Source organism: Drosophila albomicans, chromosome 3, assembly GCF_009650485.2.
Source record: "Drosophila albomicans strain 15112-1751.03 chromosome 3, ASM965048v2, whole genome shotgun sequence".
Classification (NCBI taxonomy): Eukaryota; Metazoa; Arthropoda; class Insecta; order Diptera; family Drosophilidae; genus Drosophila; species Drosophila albomicans.
Genome location: NC_047629.2, coordinates 51,748,445 through 51,768,962, shown reverse-complemented (window position 1 = coordinate 51,768,962; position 20,518 = coordinate 51,748,445). Strand labels below are relative to the sequence as shown.

Here is a 20,518-nt window from a genome sequence, read left to right as displayed (position 1 = left end):
GTTTCATATATGCTCAACATTGAATTTTATTTCCTTTGGAATATTTTAAGTTTGCACAAAACAATACTCGAATTTACAAAAATTTATAATTTGTCTAGCCTAGAATGCATAAATGGTCCTAGTTCTAGTTCACTAGTGTATAGCTTCTTGTACTCTAACAAAAAATGACTGTGCGCAGATCGATGGGTTTTCTCTGTGCGCAGATCGAAGATCAAACAATTAATTGCTACCTCTGCTTCTTGGCAATCGGAGCAACCACAGACCAGGCGCGAATCGGCAGATCCTGTAGATAGCGTATCCATTTGCGCACAACGAGCAGCCAAACGATGCCATAGACGACGCAGACAGCAGCCTCCAGATAGTAACCATCAAAGGTTATTTCGCACTTGCCTCCACTCTTGGTGCACTCCTGCAAAATTCACAATAGTTGTAATTAAAGCATAGAGAAAGATGAATTCCTAACTCACCTGCAGCTCTTCTTTGTTGAGGCAGAGATTTGTGGACTGAGTGCTGCACTGCTTAAAGGTGAGTACATCCACCAGCCACAGCGCCACAGTGTTGGGCCAATTGCCACCCAGATTGCACAGTGTGTTAAGGAATGTCATATAGGTGCCGCCCACAGCTGGATCCGAGATCTTGGCAAAGAACGCCATGGCAGCCACAAACATGGAATACAAAAATACTTGATAGCAGCCGTAGCTGGTAACGAGCAGCACATAGTAATAGAATGGAACCTCGCCACCTGAGATTAGATATGGCGTTGCGTAGGCAATCAATGTGGCCACCGTCGCCAAAACAATGCGCCATGGAATCGCTCTCAGATACAAGTCCATGGGTCGCGGGCCATTCGTGTGTTTGCCCACAAAGAGGGGCAGGACGATCTGCAGCGGTATCAGGGGTAAGGCCAGTATTGCCAGCTTCTCCTTGGGCACACCAGCATCGATCAGTTTCAGCGACGTCACGGCATCGGAGGCGGCGAACGTCACCTTGACGGTGAGCAGTATGGCCGCCAGAATTTGTACGGGACGTTTGCGCACTATATCCCACAGGACTTTGTAGCTCTCGTGTATGTTGAGCTCATGCTCCTCATTGTAGCGGGCATCTGTGTGCGCATCCTCAACGTCGTTCTCCTTCTTGAAGATGGCCACTAATGTGGTGGCCACTATGAATGTGATGCCCCAGAAGTAAAGGAATCGCGGTAGTGTTACCATGCCCTCATCCGAAGGCACATCACGCAAATACCCGTTGCAAATGTCCTTTGACTCCAAGGCAATAAACACCACATATCCAAGGAAATAGCCAGCTGTTTGTCCCACACTATTACAGGTGGAGGCGTAACCAACATTGCAACGCTTCAGCATGGTCAGCGCCCAGCCATCCACAGCAATATCCTGTGTTGCAGCTAGGAAATTGAGCACAAAGAACAGCAGCGTTAGCATCGGCACATTGGGCTCCACACCATCGCCGCCCAGCCAGCGATCCACGTGCACCGATAGCAGCAGCATGAAACCACCAAGCAGATACTGCACTGGGACCAGCCACGATTTGCGCCGACCAAAGCGACGCACATACAACGAGTCCACAATGGGCGCCCACAGCAACTTGATGCTAAACGGCCAATAGGCAAAGGAGAACTCCGCCTGCTGTTTGTAGCTGGCACCGCGATTCTGCAGCAGCATTGGCACCGCAGCTATGAGGCCAATGGGTATGCCCTGCAGTATGTAGAGGAACAGAAGTACGGCAATGTTGCGCTTATCGCCACGTAAATCAGGCTTCTCGTGTTCATCTTGTCCACTTGGAGATGTCGACTCGATGAGATCGTTCGATTCACTGTTGCGGCGACGACGTCGTTTCGTCGACATATTGTCAGCTGCAATGATGTGCTCAGAATATGAAATTTGTTGCTGCGTTGATCGGATTTACTTGCAGCTGTTTGTTTTTCCCTTTTTGTAATCAGCTCCAAGTGGAAGAAAAACAACAATACTGAAGGTCCACGTCAGTGGTCAATTCTAGCGAGTAATTTGTGCCGAGTTTCAAGTGGTGCCTTATATGTTTGATCTTTCCGGATTATTAGAGAATTTATCAAGTTAATTTGCACTATATTTTATTTCATAATGACGATGTGGCGACGTTGTTTGTGGTAGGTTTGTTGACGTTTGCGTTTCGCTTTAAGAGCAAGTACTTTTTGTAATTGCTGTGACGATTCTCGATGAGCATCGAAAAGTTATCGAATCTTATGCAGCGTCTATCGATACCATGCCAAAATATACTTGTCCACTCTATAGTATTAAAATACGTTACATTTGCATTTTTTAGAAAATAAATTTGTTGTTCAAAAATAATTTGGGAAAACCCTACTATCCAATGGTAAATCAAACAAGTAAATGAAAAAGTGAAATAAATACTGAATTACTGATATGTGGCATATTTTGCGTAGCCAATTTGATATATTAAAAAAGAAATTGTTTCATTGTAACGGTTTTCTGAATATAAATGTTTAATGTCTGAACACTCTTGTATTAGAAAAAAAGAACAAGGTATCTATTGAGATTTTTTTATTTCATTAGTAAATAAAGTGGGCTTCGGGCTTTTGCTTTGCTTTTTGCTCATGCATATTTCATATTTTGTTTACAATCGAAAATTAAGTATTATTAAGTATACGTATACTGTTACAGGCTCCGAACTCAAAAATACACGAAACGGCTGTTCTCGAATAACAATTATTCAATTATCATTATTACAATTTCATAAATTCACCAAACTGGTTTCGCTTCTTCAACGATTCATTATTTTTTTCTTTTTTTAAAAAAGTAAGTGTAACACATTTTGTGACTGAGTTGATTTTTTTGCTTAGCTTAAAGTAATAAAAAAGATATTTAATTGAAACTGGCTGGCTGTGTGAGTGGCGTACGATTGATAAAGTCGTTTTGTATGCTTTCATTTCATTAACTCTTATTGTATTGTTTTGATCGTCGTCGTCGTCATCGCAATCATCTCCACCAACTACTGCTCATCGTTTTTTTTTTTTTTTTGCTGCTTTGTTTGTTTAGCCGCATGGCGTGCTCCAGTTAATTAAAAAAAACTTGTGTGGAAGGCCATTGGTAGTAATGGCTACACTTCTATTTGGCGGGCGAGCCACAGAAGACGGGCTCTTCCCACTTGTGGTGCACCTCAGGCGTCAGATTGCTTATCTGCACGTGCACGGCCTGATGCTTCTCAAACTTGGGCGGAATGGCGCACAGTCGATACTTGACCTCGTCGCCAGGCATGGGTACATATTCCCCTTCGATGCTAATTAAATAATGAGTCAACATTAAATTGTGTTAGCTGTGTGTGTGTTTTGGTGTTTCATCAAACTTACTCGGAAACGTGACAGAAAACGTCCTCGCCGCCACCATTGGGCGTAATAAAACCGTGTCCTTTGGTGCGGCTAAAGGATTTCACAATACCAGTCACCATTGGGTTTTCCATGGCGCGAGCCGAACTGTGTGTTCGGTGTTCATTGTGCGCGCGCGTGTTTTATTTTGCAGCAACAGAAGAATGGGCGCGAGGAGATGGAGAAGCAGACAATTAAATCAATGTCAGATGATAAGGTCAGTTAGTAGCATAGCTCGGGTAGAATGGGATAGGAAACTTACGTCGAGGCCGTGCGTGTGCGACGCGTGATGATGGGACTGGGCAGCTGCAGCGAGGCGTTTGGACTATGGCTATTTTGATGAAATACCGGCGGCTTGGCAGACAGCATCTTTTCGGGTGTTTTTGGTTCGGCCATTGCAGCAAGCGTTTCCTTTTTTTAGTTCGATTTATATTAATAGAGTGGGCAACAGCGGGGAATGATGTAAGCACTGAAGTAGCGACGGCTTTTGATTGTGTCCGCGTATCGCGTGTGTTTATCTTCTCTCACTCAAATGGACAGCAGCCAAAGTCTGTTGAGTTCAAGGACAGCGCGCCGATTAGTCAGCAAATTGCGTTGCGCTTAAAAGAGTTGTTTTTTTCCGTTTGCAACTTACCAAATGTTGGCAGTGTAACAACACAATTTTGTAGCGCAGCACTTTCACCACGCTTTCAATTCCAATTGCACCAAGGAGTGGGAGTTGAGTGGGAAGGCAACTCTCGAGTACTTTTAGGTCGCGTGCCTTGGGACTGCTTCTTCTTTTAACTTGCACACATCCAGCCTGCTAACTAATACTGATGCAATTTTTTTGCCGCAATTCGCAATAAGAGCCGGCAAACACGAAGTCGTCGTAAAACGCGTGGGAAGCGTACTACTTTATTTTTCTAAAAATATTCACAATGCTGCACAACTAATTGGGCGTTCTTTTGGCACAAATTATATTGCGCTATATTAACAATTAATTCGTCTTTTTTCCTTGCAAAAAACTTAAAATGAATGGCGTCGGCGGCGTCGAAATCAATGTGACCGCAACTTGCATACTTCCCAATAACAAAAAGTTAATGCCAGTATGCAGGTATATTTTGAATATACTCGATACTCGATAAATGCCCAACAGACTGCGCTGTTTGAACAGCGTTGCCGTACAGTCGTATGGAGTATGCGTCGCATCTATAAACACAACGCGCATGAAATTAGTTCGATCTACAGCGTTTGTTGTTATTTTAAAACGTTCTATTTTTCGGTGTAAATACATATTTGCGCCATGAGCGACAGCGACTCGGATGACACAGATCGCTATCATCCACAATTAATTCAAGGTTTGCGAAGGCTTCAAGGATTATACCCAACTCGACAAGTCTTATCAACCGCACTCGGGCTCATTATGGAGGCGCATGAGATGGCCGTCGTCGAAAGCGATGAGGATGAAGATCAGGACGACGAGGAAGAGGGAGAGGATGAAGTCAGGTCGGATGAGGAGCTTGAGGATGCAGCAGCAGAGGACGAGGGAATAGACGACAACTCGGGTGAGGAGGCGGCAGAAGCAGTTGAAGAAGCAGCAGCAGAGGACGACGAGGAGGCTAATGCCCAAGAGGCTCCAGAACCTGTCAATTCGACTGCAGGAACGGCGGAATCCGTCAATCCTACTGAACCAGCAACAGAGCCGGAAAACGATGGACCCACAACATCGCACAGAGCGCAGCAGTTGCAGCAACAGCAGCAGGGAGAGGATAATGTTATCAATCTGGATTCGCCCTCGCCACCAAAGAAACGCAAGCGATTGTCCGAGATCGCTGGCAAAGTGACTGGAACGCCAGTAGCGCGGGAATCAATGATTGACGATGATGAAGACAATGGCATGACATGTCCGATATGTTTAGAGTCATGGGAGATGAGTGGTGAGCATCGTTTGGTCTCTTTGAAGTGCGGCCACTTGTTTGGCGAATCCTGCATACGACGCTGGCTGATAGAGAGTCAACGTCAGTCGGCGGTGAAAGTGTGTCCCCAGTGCAAGACGAAAGCATCAGGCAGAGACATAAGGTGTTTGTATGCCAAACGATTGCGGGCCATAGATCGCACCGAGGAGCATGACATGCGTCGAGAACTGGACGCAGAGCGACGTCGTTGTCAGAGCCTAACCACAGAACTGGCCACCGTCAAGATGGCGCACTCACTGACCAACAGCAAGCTGAAGTCATTGCAGTTGGACTACGAACGTTTGCGGCAAGTGGTGCGAGCTGGGGGCTCCGGTCGCGGTTGCTTTGACGAGGATGGTGAGCTGAAGAGGGTGATTAATCCACTTACCTTGGCCAGCCATCGTCTGTATATGGAGAAGAACTTTGAGATAACACGCGAACCCGGCTGCCGTGTGCTTCTCTATTCGGCAGCACATTCCACGTTGATTGCCTCGCAGAAGAGCGCACAGAACCTCTTTCCTGGCTTTGGAGTGCGTTTCATCGATCCGCTCAGCTTTAAGCCGTTGCACTTTATGCACACCTCGGCACAAATGGTGCGTGACATGGCTTTCAGCGAGAGCCAACATCTGTTGACCTTGGCCAGTCGCGACGTGAGGCTGAAGACTTTCGACATTCGGTCACGACTGTGCGCCGCCGCCTTCTCGGCCAACGACAAACAAGTGTGGGCCTGTGGCTTTGATCGCAACGAGCGTGAGCACTTTTTGTATGCGGGTGACTTGCGTGGCGGCGTCTGCGTATTCGATGTACGCTTCCCGGAGACCATACTTAGCGAGTTTCAAGCTGATGGTGAGTAGACCCTTCTATACGAAACTGGACATCTTTAAAATGGGCTTTAAAGAAGGAGCAGTTAAAAGGCTCTAGTTGAAACATGAAAAGCACTCTAAATTTTAAGAAAACGCTTCTTATTGCACTATGAAATTCAAGTTTTTGTGTTGTGCGTTGTATATATCTTCTACATACTTTTAAAGCTTTCACTTTCCTCAGTTTACTCTTGTTGAAATAGAGCCTATGGTTTGTAGTATCTTAACTATGCTTAGCCTAGAAAGAAAACCTTCTTCTTATTGCACGATGAAATCCAAACTCCTAGGTTGTGCATTGCATATAACTTGCTTTCGCTTTTCTAACTTTTCAGATAACTTTAGTCCTGTGATAAACATTGCTGCCGTGCCGGCAGGCAAAGTATTTCCTAATGGCGGCTTCCTGGTGTGCCAGTTGAGCGTTGTCAAGTTCTACGAGTATATCAATGAGACGGCCGTTGCCACACGCCTCAATGTGGATGGTCCTTTTCTGTCCATGCAATACGATCCGGTGCAGGAGACGGTGCTTTTCTCTGTGCGCTCCAATGCACAGTATCCAAAGTCACGTTTCATACTCGGGCAGCTGGACAAAATCGATAGCACACCCGTGCTGCAGGTGAAGGCCACCATATTTGGTTCGCCTGCCACGCCGGTGATGACACGTGCCACACAGCTGGGCATGGGTGAGAATACGCTGGTCGTTGGCTATTTGCAGGACAACAAGCAGCTGATGATGTACGATGTGCGGCGGGAGGAACGTGTCCAAACGATGCCCGTCAATGAGATCGTCTATGACATCTGTCCCGTCACCACATCGACGGGCACATATCTGGCCGGATTGACCGACAACAAGTGTCGCATTTACAAGATCAACAGTTCCACCAAAAATTGATAGCTTGCTGTGCAACTGTGACAATTGACTGTTATTAAGACCATTAAGATAGGCTAAGATTTAGGAATAGTTTTTGTAAGTCAAATGCAGGTTGTCTACTGTTTTCTTGTGTCATTTTATTATAATTTCATTTGTATTACTTAAACATTCTCATGTTCGTTTCACACACACAAACTTTCAATATATAATTATTATATCTTTATATTCATTTTTTTTTTGTTATTGTATCACTTTACACACAGATCGTGAACATAATGCTAAATGCTATATATGTTCTATGTATTTTGAAGATGTTATTTTTGATTTCGATTTCAATCTCTAAACTTTGGGAAATTACATACATGTACAATACACACATATCGTAGTTTTGAGTATATTTTCTTTTGACAACAACATAATGAATGTAAGAAAAAAACTGATGATGAAAATGCTGTGTTTACATAAGTTAGATAAATGTTTGATTAATATACATACATATATATAAAGCTATAGATGAATGTTGTATTTTATTTGTATGGTATTTTAATGGGCTGTCAATGGATTGATAGCGATGCGAACTAAATAAATTCCAAGTATCATCGTAAATTGTAGCCCCCAGGACAGTCTCAATGGTTTAAACACACATTTCATTTGATTTGATTTTGTTTTCTTTTTTGTTTTTGTTTTTGATGCGTTTCTCGATTTGATCTAAATCTAATTGTTGTATTTTGTTTCATTGTTTTCTTTTCGTCTTGTTTGATTTGAGTCTTTGTTTTTTGTTCTATTAGCCCCCATTTCTATGTAAAAATTGTATCAAAAAAGATCGTTGGTCAAAGGTTCAGCTATATATCTTGTATATATGTATATATCTAGTTATCGTATATGTATATTATGTAGAGAGTGGTGTAGTTGTAGTTGTAGTTGAAAAAACGTCAAATTGTATCTATACTTTTTAAGTATATATATATATTTTCATGTGTTTTATTTCATGGTGTATGTTTGTGTTTGTTTGTATTGTGTATTAAGTTTAAAGAATACACTATCATAGATACATGTATCGTATATATACTATATACTATATATTTATGTTTAGTAGAGACGCGTGTGTTTGTGTTTGTGTTATATTGTGTATGCTGCTGTGGAGTTAGCGTTAGACTTAAAGAACTTACGAACTTAAATAATTGTCGAGAACTAAATGTACATTGATGTATTCGTTATATAAACACTAGATTCACTTAGGCTAAACTAAACTCAAATTGAAAAGGAGACACAGTGAGTGTTGGGTGGAGTGGAGTGGGGAAAGTGTGGGGAAGAAAGAGAGAAAGTGCCAGAATTGGTTTTTTGTTTTGTTTGTTTGTTTGTTTGTTTGTTGGGGAAGAAGAATGAAATCAACTTTTACAGCACTTTGCAACAAATCGCCAAACTTTGTCATAGAGAGACAGAGCAAAAGAGAAAAAAAGATAGAGTCTGCAGTAGAAGTAGAGAGTAGATCGCTTAATCGGTGCGCGCATAACGCGGCACAATATCCTTATCGATCCAGTAATTGCAGTGCTCGTGATCCAATTGTCCGACCGCATCCTGTCCCACAATGATGAAACGACGACGCGAATCAACCGATTGCACCGTGCCATGCGAGACATAATAGTAGAAGAGCTGTTGCATCGCCGAGACAAAGCGTCGCTGTTCCACGGTGTGCGGCTCGTAGCGTCCGAGTATGGCCTGAACGTCGGCATCCACGGTGGCCAGCTGATCCTCGCCCTCGCCCTGGGTGACCACATACATGGGCACACTCGGCTGCAGGCGGACATTCGCGATCAGCGGACAAACGGTGCGAATGTCCGTGATGATGGCCACAAGTGCCGCATAGTTGGTGGCATTGTAGCGCTTGATGATCTCATCGGTTAATCCCATAGCGCCCAGCTGTGAGGCTTGCAGATATTCACGCACCTCCTCCGCGGTCCAGTTGGCATGCAGTTCACGTAGCTTGGGCGTGTGCGCCTCATGCGCAGTGGCTCCCATCACCAGTTTCGGCTTTTGCGATTGGCTGCTGCCAACGGCGGAGGCGGCGGCTGCTGTTGCCTGTTTCCAGGACTCGGTGGGATGCTGCTTCAGTATGACGCCATCCAGCACCAGCCACTCGTGACGGCTGGCATTCGTTTGCTCCTGCTGCTTGGGCAGATCGACGGGGAAGTTGAACCAAGTGTCGGGTGTGGCTGCCCACAATTTCTCGCTGGATGCTTCGCGCAAACAGGCCGCATCCTGGCAGTCCAAAGTGGCCATCAAATTCGTATTCATGCGCTCCGATTCCTGCAGTGCTTTGCCAGGATAAACGGCCGAAGCGGACGAGGCCCAGGCACGCGTATAGAGACCATCCAACTGCTTGGAAGTGACCAGCGCCGAGACGAGTGTGGCACCAGCGCGATGTCCCAGCAGTGTGACGGACTTGGCATCACCACCAAAGTGCACAATGTTCAACTGGATCCACTTGAGCACGGCAATGATGTCGGAGAGCGCATAGTTGCCCGAGCTGTGCGGATTCGCATCCTTGGAGAGTGCATCCAGCGCGAGGAAACCAAAGACGCCCAGTCGGAAGTTGGGACGCACAAAGATGACATCGTGCGAGCGCGAATAGCGAGCCGATGGACGCAAAATACCAGGCGAGGGACCAACCAGCGACTCGGCACCAATCAGCACCACAACGGGCAGCGGATTCGTGTAGCGCACATGAGGCGTAACCACGTCCAAGTACAGACAATTCTCCTCGCCAATGGTGGTGCCGTTGCCCAGTCGTTGCGTGCACACCGTGCTGCCATTGTGAGTTTGCAGTGTGCCGTTCCAGCAGTCCTCGATGTTGTCAATCAATTGCGCCGGCTGCCAGCGCAGCTCATCGAGCGGCGCCTTGGCGTAGGGAATGCCGCGGAAGGCAAAGGCGCCATCCTCCTTGACGCCCTCGACCATGCCGCAACTGGTGACCGCCGAGATGTAGCGACCCTCGCGCAATGGCGGCGACGTCAGAGTCTCGTGGGTGAGCACATAACCGATAACGCCCAACAGCAGCAGGAAGAGCAGTATGCCAAACACAATCAAAGCATCGTCCACGCTGCACTTGTAGCCACGCAGGCGGCACCACAGCGACACGGGACGTTCGCGTTCCTCCTCCTCGGCGGCCAGTTTCTGCTCGGCAGCCAACTTCTCGTCTTTGAGCTCACTCTTCAGCTCATCGGCGCCGTTGCTCTTGAGCGGTGCACGATCGACGGTGTCTTGATCCTTCAGCGAGTCATCCAGCGTTTCCATCGATGCCAGACCTGCTTTGCCCAGTCCCAGTTCGACATCGTCGCCGGACTTCTTCTTGGGCAGCATGTTGGCAATGGGTAGCTTAATGGCATTAAGCAGTCCACGCTTTGTGGGCACATCTCCATCCTCGGCAGGCGCAGCTTCAGCTGTGGCCTCTGTAAGAGTTTGAAGATTAGTTTCGTTTTTGTTTAGAGTGCAATTGCATTGCAGACTTACCCGACTTGGCGTCCGCATCGCCATTGCTTAGCTGCTTCTTCTCCTGCTCTTTTTGATCCTTTTCGGCAGCAGGTTTGCGCACAAAGAAGTTGCGCAATCGCTGGCCAAGACCGGCGCGTGGCTTTTGTGCCTCCTCAGCCTTGGCTGCTGCATCGCCATTGGCACCCTTCTCCTCATCCTGCTCCTGCTCCTTGTCCTTCTCGAGCAGTTCACCCTCGGCGCCATCGCCCTCAGCCTTCGGTTTGTTCTTCATGAAGAAACCGGGAAGTTTGAGGCCACCAATGGGTATCTTCTTGGGCTTCACTTCGCGCTCCTCCTTACTAATCTTCTTCTCCTCGCTGTCGCCAGCGGCGCCGCCATTTGACTTGCTGCCATTCTCAGCGGGTATATCGATAATCTCCTCACCGGACTTGGCCTCAGTCGGTTGCTGCTCGGCCTGTGGTGTCGGTGATTTCTTGCCCGCATTGGGCGTGGCTGGCTTCGAGGATTGTGGGCTGGGCGTCTTCTCTTTGGCCTCGTCCTTCTTGTCCAGCATTTTATCCGTCTCCTTGGGTTCGTCCAGCGTCTCTTGAGTCGCTGTTGTTTCAGTCTGTGGTGTTTCCTTCTCCTCGAGTTCGCCCATCTTTGTGTATTGTGAGTCGATTAGCTTGCTTTAGAGATTTCTCCGTGAATTCTGTAAAATTTAGAGAAGCGGAAATTGTTTAGTAATTATGAAATTAATTGCTGAATTTGTTTATTTACTATTTCTCTGCTAACCTGGACTTAGTTAACTTATTTCTTGGTTGTAACTTGGTTAATCTTTGGTTCGAGATATGTGTTGTTTTTTCTATTTGTTTAGTTGCTAAGCAGCTGGAAGGGATCTAGGATCTATCACGATCGCGTGTTGAGATGCTTCTAGCTGCCGTTGCAACGTTTGTTCGACTTTTATAGGAGAATCCCAGTCGACGACGCAGCTGAGCAACGTTAACGCCGGCTGCGCAGTCTGTTCTTTTGTCCCTTGTCCTTTAAGCCGGGCCAAGTTTCTACCTGAGCTAAGGCAGGACAGCAGGACGGCGGCAGGACGTGCTACCTGGAAAAGCGTCTCAGGTAAGCGTGAAAATTCGCTTGCATTGCTGCCGCATGGCATTTTTCTTTTCGGGGCGGGAAGACCGCAAATTTATTAAGCAGCTAGCCAGCTGCGTTGCGCATCTCCTTACCCTGTTCCTCACCTAACTACCTCCCTCCCTCCCTTCCTGAGACTGTACCACGCGATCTGTCTGCACTCTACACTCGGTACAACAATACGTGCGCTTCGTCGTATTTCACACATTTTCCCACTTTTAATTAGCGGAAAACTTCGGGTCGCTTAAGAAACCAACGTCCCTTATTTTTGCATTTCCAAGGACATCGACGTCGAGTTGGTCTCAATAATTAACAGTGACGCCGCTGGCTACCAAAATGTTCACCTAACACATTGTCCCAGCAGCACGTATGTCGCAGCAGTTTGCCTAATTGACCGAAGTCCGGGCGACAGAAGTCATGAGAAAGTCCTTGCAGAGCACGAAAAACCAAAAAATCTCAGCTCAAAAACTGGGACCCTTTTTTAAGTAAAGCATTAAAATTGCATTAGGCGCAATTTGACTTCTGACAGAAATTAAGAAAGTCATTTAATTGACATTAGTTTGACGCGGAAGAAGTCAAGAAGTTTGTGCAGCAAAATGTATGGCTAGTATTAAGTTTATACTATTACATAAATATGGTATATACTAATACCCATATTATTACCTGATTTATTGCTTATAAAAAAAGTTCATTGATCAAAGTTGCATATTATTTGAGAAAACCTAATCATACGGTCCTCAAAGTCTTTAAAAAATAGTATTAAGTTTATACTATAACACATATATGGTATATACTAAAATCTATTTTATTACTTGATGATTTATTGCTTATAAATAGAGTTTATTGATCAAAGTTGCAAGAGGAAACTTAATCATATCAATATCAATCATCAAAATACGATCCTCAAAGTAGTTAAAAAGTAGCATTAAGTTTATACTATAACACATAAATGGTATATACTAAAATCTATTTTATTAAATACTTGATGATTGATTGCTTATAAATAGAGTTCATTGATAAAAGAACTTGAGAAAACAGAATCATACTGTCAAGTAGAAAAGATTTTATTTTTGAAACTAGATGAGATAAATGAGATGGTCAATTTTATGAAATTGCCATAGTAAATATTTATTATGTTGAATCATATGCAGTGTTATCAACTTGTAAACAAAATCTCATGAATGGAAGAGTTCAGAGTGCAATGATCTATCACTTTAAAGTCCCCAGTCTAGCTCTTTTTATTGGGATACTTTAAAAATTGGGACACTTTTCGAGTTGCAGCTGATAGCAGAAAATAGTGAAAAGATTTAAAAAAAAACTCCAAGAAAAATTAAATGCAGAATAAAACTAAAAGTTTGCCCTCTAGTTTGTTATCAACTTCGACAAACTGTCAAGTTAGTGACACACTCAGAAACACTGGGGAAACAAAGAGGAAGCCTCAGTAAATGCAACAGCTATACGCGCAAAAGGAATGGGGAAAAATCAGTGTAGAGTAGGGAGGGGAGGAGAGGAGACAGGAATGGAATGGAAAACGATGTCAAGTCATGACCTCAGTGTAAATCAACCGAAATTCCATTAAAATGTGAACTTAAAGTTCAAACAAGTTGCGTGTCATAATCTGTGGACATTATCATTATCATTATCGGTCTGTTGTGGTCTGGTCAACTGCATGGAAATTGTGCAGCCTGGTGGAAAGCGGCAACGAGAGGGAAAATGCACTAGAAAAATAGAACGTAACGCAACGATGTGGATGTGGATGCGGTGCGTATCGAAAGTGAAAAACAATAAAACAAAACAAAATGCAGCAAGTGACACACGACATACGAGACACTTGCAACTTGCAACTTGTAACACAATGGCAATCCAATTGAAGCGGATTTTAAAGGCATTAGACAACAAGTCAGACAGAAAACGAAGAGAGAGAGACAGAGAGAGAGAGGGAGCTAGGGATATGGGGCATGTGGCACGCAGACGTTTGCTTCTTGCAACCCTCGCCCCCTTACCACTCCCATTGCCAGTTAGAAGAGCCTCGTTAACAGAAGCAGGTCAAAGCAATTACAGCGCACTCCAAAAGATACTTCCATTGAACTATCCCACTGCAACAGTCGAGGTATCTATATCTAAAGTTGTGTATCTGTAACTTGCAACAGTGCGTGCGTCGTCTGGGGCGGCGTCTTTATTGCAGTTGCAAAAAAAAAACAACGCAGCAGAAGAACTATCCGTCTATCAAGTCGTAAAGTCGAATTCCAAACAGTCATCATTGTTAATTAGCTGAGAAAAGCGTTGAAAGCAACACGCTCCCTCTCCCTCTCCTCCTCTCTTCTCTCTCTTTCTCACTGTGTCCATCCTGTGTCCAGCGTTGGGGGCCAAAGTTGACGCGCCCATTGTCACGCATATTGCCGCTAAGTAAATATAATATATATCTGACAGGGAATATGCGACAGCGTCTCACTCATGCCACATCCATATGTGGCAAACTCTATAATTTGACTTGGCTCATAAATTAAATCAAATTCGAAACTTGCGTTTGACATGCGATTCCGTTCGCTTTTGCGTTTACTCTTTCTATAATTTCTGTAGTTGTTTTAGTGCCGCACATGAAAATTGCCGTTAAAACATAAAAATTGTACAATGCTGTTGCGGAGACATTTCTTTTATTTTTTTGGGGTGTCCGCACAGTGACATAAGAGTCGATAAACGGCATTCGGAATATTTGTTATACAATATGCTATTTTTATTTTCTATTTTCTAAAAATTTCATAATATGTTTATTTCTATTGTGTTTTTCTTTCGGTAAAAGGCACTCGAAGTATTTTTTCCTTTCCATATTTTCTAAAAGTTTCATTAAATGTTTCTTTCGGTAAAAGGCATTCGAAATATATTTTATACAATATTCCTTTCAATATTTTCTATAAATTTCATTAGTTTCCAAACTACTTATTCCAAATATTTTTATACAATATTCCTTGCATTCCATATGTTCTAACAAAGAAACATTTATTTATGCTATTTATAAGATAGCTTAGTTTAAAAACTACTCCAGCTGAACACAAAATATATAAATAAAATGTTGGTGCCTTTCGTAACATGATATGAAAGGAGAGCACAACACTGTTATAATCCTCGATTTTTAAAAATTGATTTGGTATAAAGTAAGTTTTGGAAATTTTGAGAATAATTGAGAATTCGTTATATATTTTGAAGTGTCATAAGTCGAAGAAATTTTCTTTCATGCCAAACAAAATAAAATATTACCTCTCTACTGTAGCTTAACATTAAATCGATTTAATACAATAAAAGATTTTAATGTTGAAGCCTTTACATGTAAAAAGGATTTTATGTTTAATGTTTAAATGCAAATATTTCCTTTTCAAAGACACACCAATAAATAGTTGTGCAATACATTTTAAAATATTGGATTTGTTACTTAGCAAATGGAATTTGTACAAAGGCAGACAATTTAATATTCCCTTGGGCCGCTTTTGTCATACTTTTGCACCACTGTGCAGCGCTAAAAAGCATGCAACACAAACGCTAAGCCGCACATAAAATGTAATCCCTCCCCTTAAGCCGCAGAAAAACAATAAAAAACGCAGCAACAGCAACGACAACGACAACGAGCGACAACTATGCCTAGACTGGGGCTGAACTTTAATCAAGTATATAATAAATTTGGAATATCTGCGGAACATGTCTGAAAACACTTTGAAACGCATAAAAATGCAATTGTTGTGCACACCCAATGCGACTGAGAACAGTGGGAAACTGACAACTGCTCAAATTATGTTTGTTGTTGTTTAGTTGTTGATCCTAACTGCCAACAAAGGCGCAACCTGTGATGAAAGAAAGAAAGGGACACACACTAAAATTCAGTCGAGCATGAAATAAAATTGTAGTAGGAAATGACAGTAGCACTGCGGCCGGGGGGGTAGTTAGTATTAAGGGAAGGGAAGGGTGTTGGTAGAAAAGCAATGTTTATTATTAATATCAGCACTTTGTTGTTGTTGACTAACTCACGCGTTTCTGCGGCATATTTGAGGCACTACCTTTGACCGCCACCAGCCAACAGCCACCAGCCAACAGATGGCGCCAGTGTTGTGGCGTGCTGACATGCACTAAAATATCCGACTGTTCCCTTTGAGTGTGGGTGTTGTGCGAACTATCAAACACCACAGAGTCTAATATACAATTAAACAGGATATTTGAAGAACACATATACAACATAGGGTCGCAGACCCATTAAAAAGCATGATAAGAATCAATATTGAAGCGAGGCTTCAACCTGCACTTATTATAAATACGAGTGCATATCGATGCGGGGGGAAAAGTTGTCTAGACAGCCGCAGGGAAATGCAATTAACGCGGGTGGAGAAATTGCGAGGTGGCAAGTTCATTTAGGCGCCACAGGCAAATTAGAGTGCATCCTTTGCAGCACGGACCAGCTGCAAGGTAATTGAGTTGAGAGGCAGGCACAAACGAACCGCAATCAGCGGCGTATTCAAGCAGTTGCCAAGGCCTAAAGCATTTTTCAATTTGCAACTCATATTTCAAACGCGGTCGCCTCGTAACGAAGTCAATTTGTCATCCGGACGCCGACGATGAGCGGCGCGAATGAAGAGACTACTAAAAAGGGCCAAAAGAGCTACGACAGCTAACAAGCTAGGGTTCTGGCCATAGTTCAAGTACAAATGCCCTGAGGCAGTGGCAGCAGCAGTGGCAGCGACTGTGTGTATCTATGAGATACAATTTATTAAATGTTCCGCCCGCTTGAAATTAACTTTTTTTTATATTAGCATTCGCCAGTTTTGTTGTTGTTAATTTCATGGCGATTTATCATCAAACAATCGACCGGGGTTACTGACTGATGGTGGCAGAAGTGAGTGGCAGCCACACGTTGCATGATGATGATGATGACGATGATGAGCAGCTAATGAACTTGTGCCATTTGTCGATTGTTTGCCAAGTTTTCCAATCAAAAACCCAGAGTTCATTTACTCGCACGTGTCTCCACATCGGGAGGATGTGGAGCAGGAACAGAAGCAGCTGCTCAGCCATGCATAAAATGTAAAACAAATAGACTCAAACCTGAATCCTGCACAAACCACAGGCGACATTGTGGTTGACGCCTTTCCTGTTTTCCTGCTGCACGTGCAACACTCGCCCGGAGACGTTTACTCGTTATGTCCTCTGATAGATGCCTATCTCTGGGGCAGGTATAAACCTAAACCCAGCGGAAATTCACCGAAAAAAAGGGTGCACAAGACTCGAAGCGACAACGTCAACAGAATTGAGGCGCCATTTCGCTGGGGATTTCAAATCAAACAAAACGAGAAGGACTCGAAATTGTTATGAATTTGTAATTGTGCGCAAGGGACAATAAAAAATAAGAAACTCTAGAGTGTGAAATATGGAATACTCTATTCAAACAACATAAATAGAAAAGCGGTTTTTTATAAGTCAAAGACCAAAATGCGAAATATGAGCTACAAGAAAAGTGGAAGTTGAAAGAAGAAAACCTTCTAAAAGAATCTTTAAATCCACTTAACTTAAAAAAGTGGAAAAAGAACTCATAACTTAGAAAATATAATATTCTCATTACAATTCATATTCATATTCTATCCAGCCTTGAAATATTGTCATCCTAGTCAAAACTCACAAATTTCCCTAGAACTTCTTTACAGAGTATTCGTGTAGATGTTTCCTTTTGAATTTCGGGAAACTTCTCGATCTAAATGCGCATTGAGAAAATGTTTCGGTTCGCCTTATCTCAACAATGGATCAATGTAAGATTTTATTGCGCATTTCGAGCAAACAAAAAGATATCGTTTCGAACTTCTAAGTATGCTTCCATCTCCCTCACGCACTCATGGCCACAAGGATCTGTGGGTTGTTTGATTTTTTACGAGCAACAGAATGCGATAAGCCAAAGATTGGACACGACAGATAAAAGACAAGAGACAAACCAAAGACTCAGCAACAACAACAACTGAAAGGCACCACAGGACCACTCCAATATAATATGCTGTCCCATCGTGTTTTGAGTTAGGAACCATTGCAAACGATCGTTATGTGTGTGTGAGTGTGTGTTGTGTTTTTTATTCTCCGTCATTTCGTTTTGGACTGTTTACTTTGTGTGTCAACAGTTGGACATGGAAATTTATGAGTTGTGCCAATGGTTGCCTCATTAGTCAGTGTCAATAGCTGAGGGACAGAGTCAAGTCGAGTCAAGAGCTAGAACCAACTATTAAGACAACAACACACCAATAGAAGCGTCAGCAGCATGTGGAGCATTAGCCGGATTGTTGAGGGATTTACAGCATTGGAGCTGGAAAGGGGGGCCGGAAAAACCTAATTGAAATGAAACATTTGACCGTGAACCCAAAGGAAAAAAAAACAATATTTTGTGTTTAGGGGCACACACAACTGTTGAGCGTCGTCGGGTTTGTTGTTTTTGTTTATCTTTGCATTTCGGGAAAGTGTTGAAAATACTGTTTAGTTTGAGGTTCGGTACCCTTCTCAGCTCCACACTCCCGCCACATTCTCCTCCTCCTCCTCCTCCTCCTCGCTCCCTCCACCAGTTGCCACACCAAATGAGTGCTATCAAAACCTTTTGCCAGCCGGGTGTAAAATTAAAGTCTCTAATTGTTGTTTACATTCAAAGTGAAAGCCTTGTGCCGCCCCGTGACTTCAACAAACATTGGGGACCCTTGCCACGCCCCTTAAATTCCAATTTTGAAGTAATTTTTGTTTTTGATTACGCAGTGTAAAGTCGGGGGAGAAAAATGTGAGCAGTGAAAATGATTTGGTAGCGCGGCTTTTTGTCTTTGAAAAAAAGCTGGCAAAACAATGCCCCAACAACAACAACTAAAGAGGGTGGTGGGGGAGTTTGTGAAGAAGCTCCATACTGGAAAAGTCTCGGCCCAATAAATCTTTGACGCATGGAAGTGGAAATGCAAATGTTGCGTCTTCAGTTTCCCGACTCCCGACTCCCAACTCTCGACTCTTCAACGACGCCCACTCCATCTCACTCAGCTGTCAAGTTTAGCCTTTTGTTGTTGTGATTTTCCTCAAGTTTTCGTTTCTTTTATTTTCATTAGGTTTTTTCATTGCGAACGCGTCACCTTTTTTTTGTGTGTGTGTATGTTTTCTCTTTGTGACGATTCCCGGAAGTCATTTGGGCTCCTATATCTTTATCATCATCACGATTGTTGTCTTTGTTGTTGTTGTTGCAGCTGAAGCTGGAGCACAGCTGCCTAAGAATTTGGCTACGTCTCGCAGTCTTAATTGCCCTCGCCTATTAATTTATTATTGAATTATTGTTGCGCCGTAGGCTTAAGATCCCATTTCGGGATTTCTTTTGCTGTGCTTTGCATAATAATGAGCCCCAAATTTCATATTTTTAGAACGAAATTTGAGCATACTTTTAAAGAGGTAATGACCGAGGCATCCAGAAACATATATACACATATTTATATTGGCTTTGACATTCGCTCGGTTGATAGATTGAAATATTTCAATGACATCTGAGGGGCTTAGCGCGTTATGTTTATGAAATGTTGAAAAGGATTTAACATAGATTTGTTGAGATCTCTGTTCCACTGATGGATGTGCTAATGGAATTGTTCTCGACACGAGCCGCAAGAGGGGAGCGAAGCGTAAAGAAATGTTTTAATGGAGGGAGTAATGACACGAGCTATTAGTTTGAAGATGCATCAGCTAATGGAGATGGGGTTCGGTTAAACTGAGCATATAACATCTAAGATATGTGAAATGAAAGCATTCTCTAGGCAAGAACTTTGAATGAAATCTGAAAGCTATGTTAGAGAGTTATAACGTAAAACAGTATTACTGTACATAAAAAGAAACTCAGGATTTGGTTTGCTGATAGGAATTGTGGTTGATTAAAAATAAATGTATGATTTCGCAAATTAAAATAGTACTTTCGGTGACCCATATTGTACACAATTTTTTTTTTAAATAATATTTTTTTACAAAATATAAATATAATATAACTTTAAAAATTACTTATTAAATTAGTATAATTGTAAAATTCCCTACTTCACTTAAAAATTTCACTATTTAAAAATCCCTACTTCACTTCAAAATTTCACTATTTAAAAATCCTCACTTCACTTAGAAATTTCACTATTTACTTTTTAATTCGGTGTGTTTTTCTGAAGAATTCTTACTTGTTTTCCTTTGGTTAAATTATGGCAAATAGGAATAATCCGAGTATGGAGCATGCAGCGAACGAATCCGAATCCAATATTCAATGGCGATTTCTGCAGGACACTCGTGTTGAGTGTGTATAATAGCAGGCACAGATTTCTGCTTTATTGTTTTCAAAATTGCACACAAAAAACTCTTTTGGCCAATTTGATTTGCCTTTTTTCTTTCTCTTGGTCGTTTACACTTTTTTTAGACACGATTTAGGCAATAAGAATATAGGAAAAAATATCCTTCACATAGCCGGTCGCAATTTTTTTTTTGTCTGCTTTTATTTCTTTAGATTACTTGTGTGTTTTTTTTTTTTTTCTTTACTTTTGTCTTGTTGAAGGGGAAATGGGAAATGAAGAGAGTGGAAAAGTGCTCGTCGCGTGCGCGTTGCTTAAGCAGAGGAACCGAAAGCGTGCGGCGTCTAGCAGAGCGTGGCTCAAACTGGCGGCCAACGACGCCGACCCAACAGCGCTGCCAGCATTCAAACTGGAAATTGGAATTGTCGGCATACGTGCTCACGCTCTCTTATTGCCTTTGTGTGCGAGTGCTCTCTCTCCCGCTGTGTTTGGCGCTCACTCACTGGAAGGCTGGCGAAGTAAAATGCACAAACAAAACAGAGACAGCCATTGCAGCCGGCATAGGGGTTGCCCAT

The 20,518-nt window shown here is 43.1% G+C and overlaps 4 protein-coding genes across 5 annotated transcripts in view; 1 reads left to right on the top strand and 3 right to left on the bottom strand.

The window, feature by feature from the left end:
* Nucleotide 1: 1 nt before the first annotated feature.
* On the bottom strand, nucleotides 2-2,387 carry LOC117571133 (acetyl-coenzyme A transporter 1). Its single transcript, XM_034253135.2, has 3 exons — nucleotides 1,924-2,387; nucleotides 468-1,870; nucleotides 2-409 (listed from the first exon to the last, which is right to left on the bottom strand). Exons 2-3 carry the CDS (start codon nucleotides 1,860-1,862, stop codon nucleotides 227-229), a joined length of 1,578 nt encoding a protein of 525 aa, XP_034109026.1. The 5' UTR covers nucleotides 1,863-1,870; nucleotides 1,924-2,387; the 3' UTR covers nucleotides 2-226.
* Nucleotides 2,388-2,542: 155 nt separating this feature from the next.
* Nucleotides 2,543-4,382, bottom strand: LOC117571136 (cold shock domain-containing protein CG9705). Its single transcript, XM_034253138.2, has 4 exons — nucleotides 4,011-4,382; nucleotides 3,639-3,926; nucleotides 3,362-3,484; nucleotides 2,543-3,291 (listed from the first exon to the last, which is right to left on the bottom strand). Exons 2-4 carry the CDS (start codon nucleotides 3,770-3,772, stop codon nucleotides 3,120-3,122), a joined length of 429 nt encoding a protein of 142 aa, XP_034109029.1. The 5' UTR covers nucleotides 3,773-3,926; nucleotides 4,011-4,382; the 3' UTR covers nucleotides 2,543-3,119.
* A 35-nt stretch (nucleotides 4,383-4,417) lies between these two features.
* Nucleotides 4,418-7,601, top strand: LOC117571132 (E3 ubiquitin-protein ligase RFWD3). The gene is made up of 2 exons (XM_034253134.2): nucleotides 4,418-6,156; nucleotides 6,503-7,601. Exons 1-2 carry the CDS (start codon nucleotides 4,659-4,661, stop codon nucleotides 7,057-7,059), a joined length of 2,055 nt encoding a protein of 684 aa, XP_034109025.1. The 5' UTR covers nucleotides 4,418-4,658; the 3' UTR covers nucleotides 7,060-7,601.
* Nucleotides 7,602-7,688: 87 nt separating this feature from the next.
* LOC117571131 (neurotactin) overlaps nucleotides 7,689-20,518 on the bottom strand; it is a 36,228-nt gene continuing 23,398 nt past the window's right edge. The window contains exons 1-3 of one of the 2 annotated variants that reach the window (XM_034253132.2): nucleotides 19,839-20,314; nucleotides 10,549-11,221; nucleotides 7,689-10,487 (exon numbers count right to left, since the gene is read on the bottom strand). In XM_034253132.2, the coding sequence (XP_034109023.1) occupies nucleotides 8,533-10,487; nucleotides 10,549-11,170 (2,577 nt within the window). In that variant the 5' untranslated portion in view covers nucleotides 11,171-11,221; nucleotides 19,839-20,314 and the 3' untranslated portion in view covers nucleotides 7,689-8,532. Of the gene's footprint in view, nucleotides 10,488-10,548; nucleotides 11,222-19,838; nucleotides 20,315-20,518 lie in introns of those variants that run through there. The other variant, XM_034253133.2, reaches the window with a different exon arrangement.

Excerpts from the sequence above, each read along its gene's own strand:
- LOC117571133 (XM_034253135.2), bottom strand. The coding sequence starts at position 1,862 with ATGTCGACGAAACGACGTCGTCGCCGCAACAGTGAATCGAACGATCTC. Across the intron at positions 410-467 it reads TCAACAAAGAAGAGCTGCAG|GAGTGCACCAAGAGTGGAGG; the intron begins GTGAGTTAGGAA and ends TGAATTTTGCAG.
- LOC117571136 (XM_034253138.2), bottom strand. The coding sequence starts at position 3,772 with ATGGCCGAACCAAAAACACCCGAAAAGATGCTGTCTGCCAAGCCGCCG. Across the intron at positions 3,485-3,638 it reads CGCACACGCACGGCCTCGAC|TTCGGCTCGCGCCATGGAAA; the intron begins GTAAGTTTCCTA and ends CCGAACACACAG. Across the intron at positions 3,292-3,361 it reads GTTTTCTGTCACGTTTCCGA|CATCGAAGGGGAATATGTAC; the intron begins GTAAGTTTGATG and ends TTATTTAATTAG.
- LOC117571132 (XM_034253134.2), top strand. The coding sequence starts at position 4,659 with ATGAGCGACAGCGACTCGGATGACACAGATCGCTATCATCCACAATTA. Across the intron at positions 6,157-6,502 it reads TAGCGAGTTTCAAGCTGATG|ATAACTTTAGTCCTGTGATA; the intron begins GTGAGTAGACCC and ends CTAACTTTTCAG.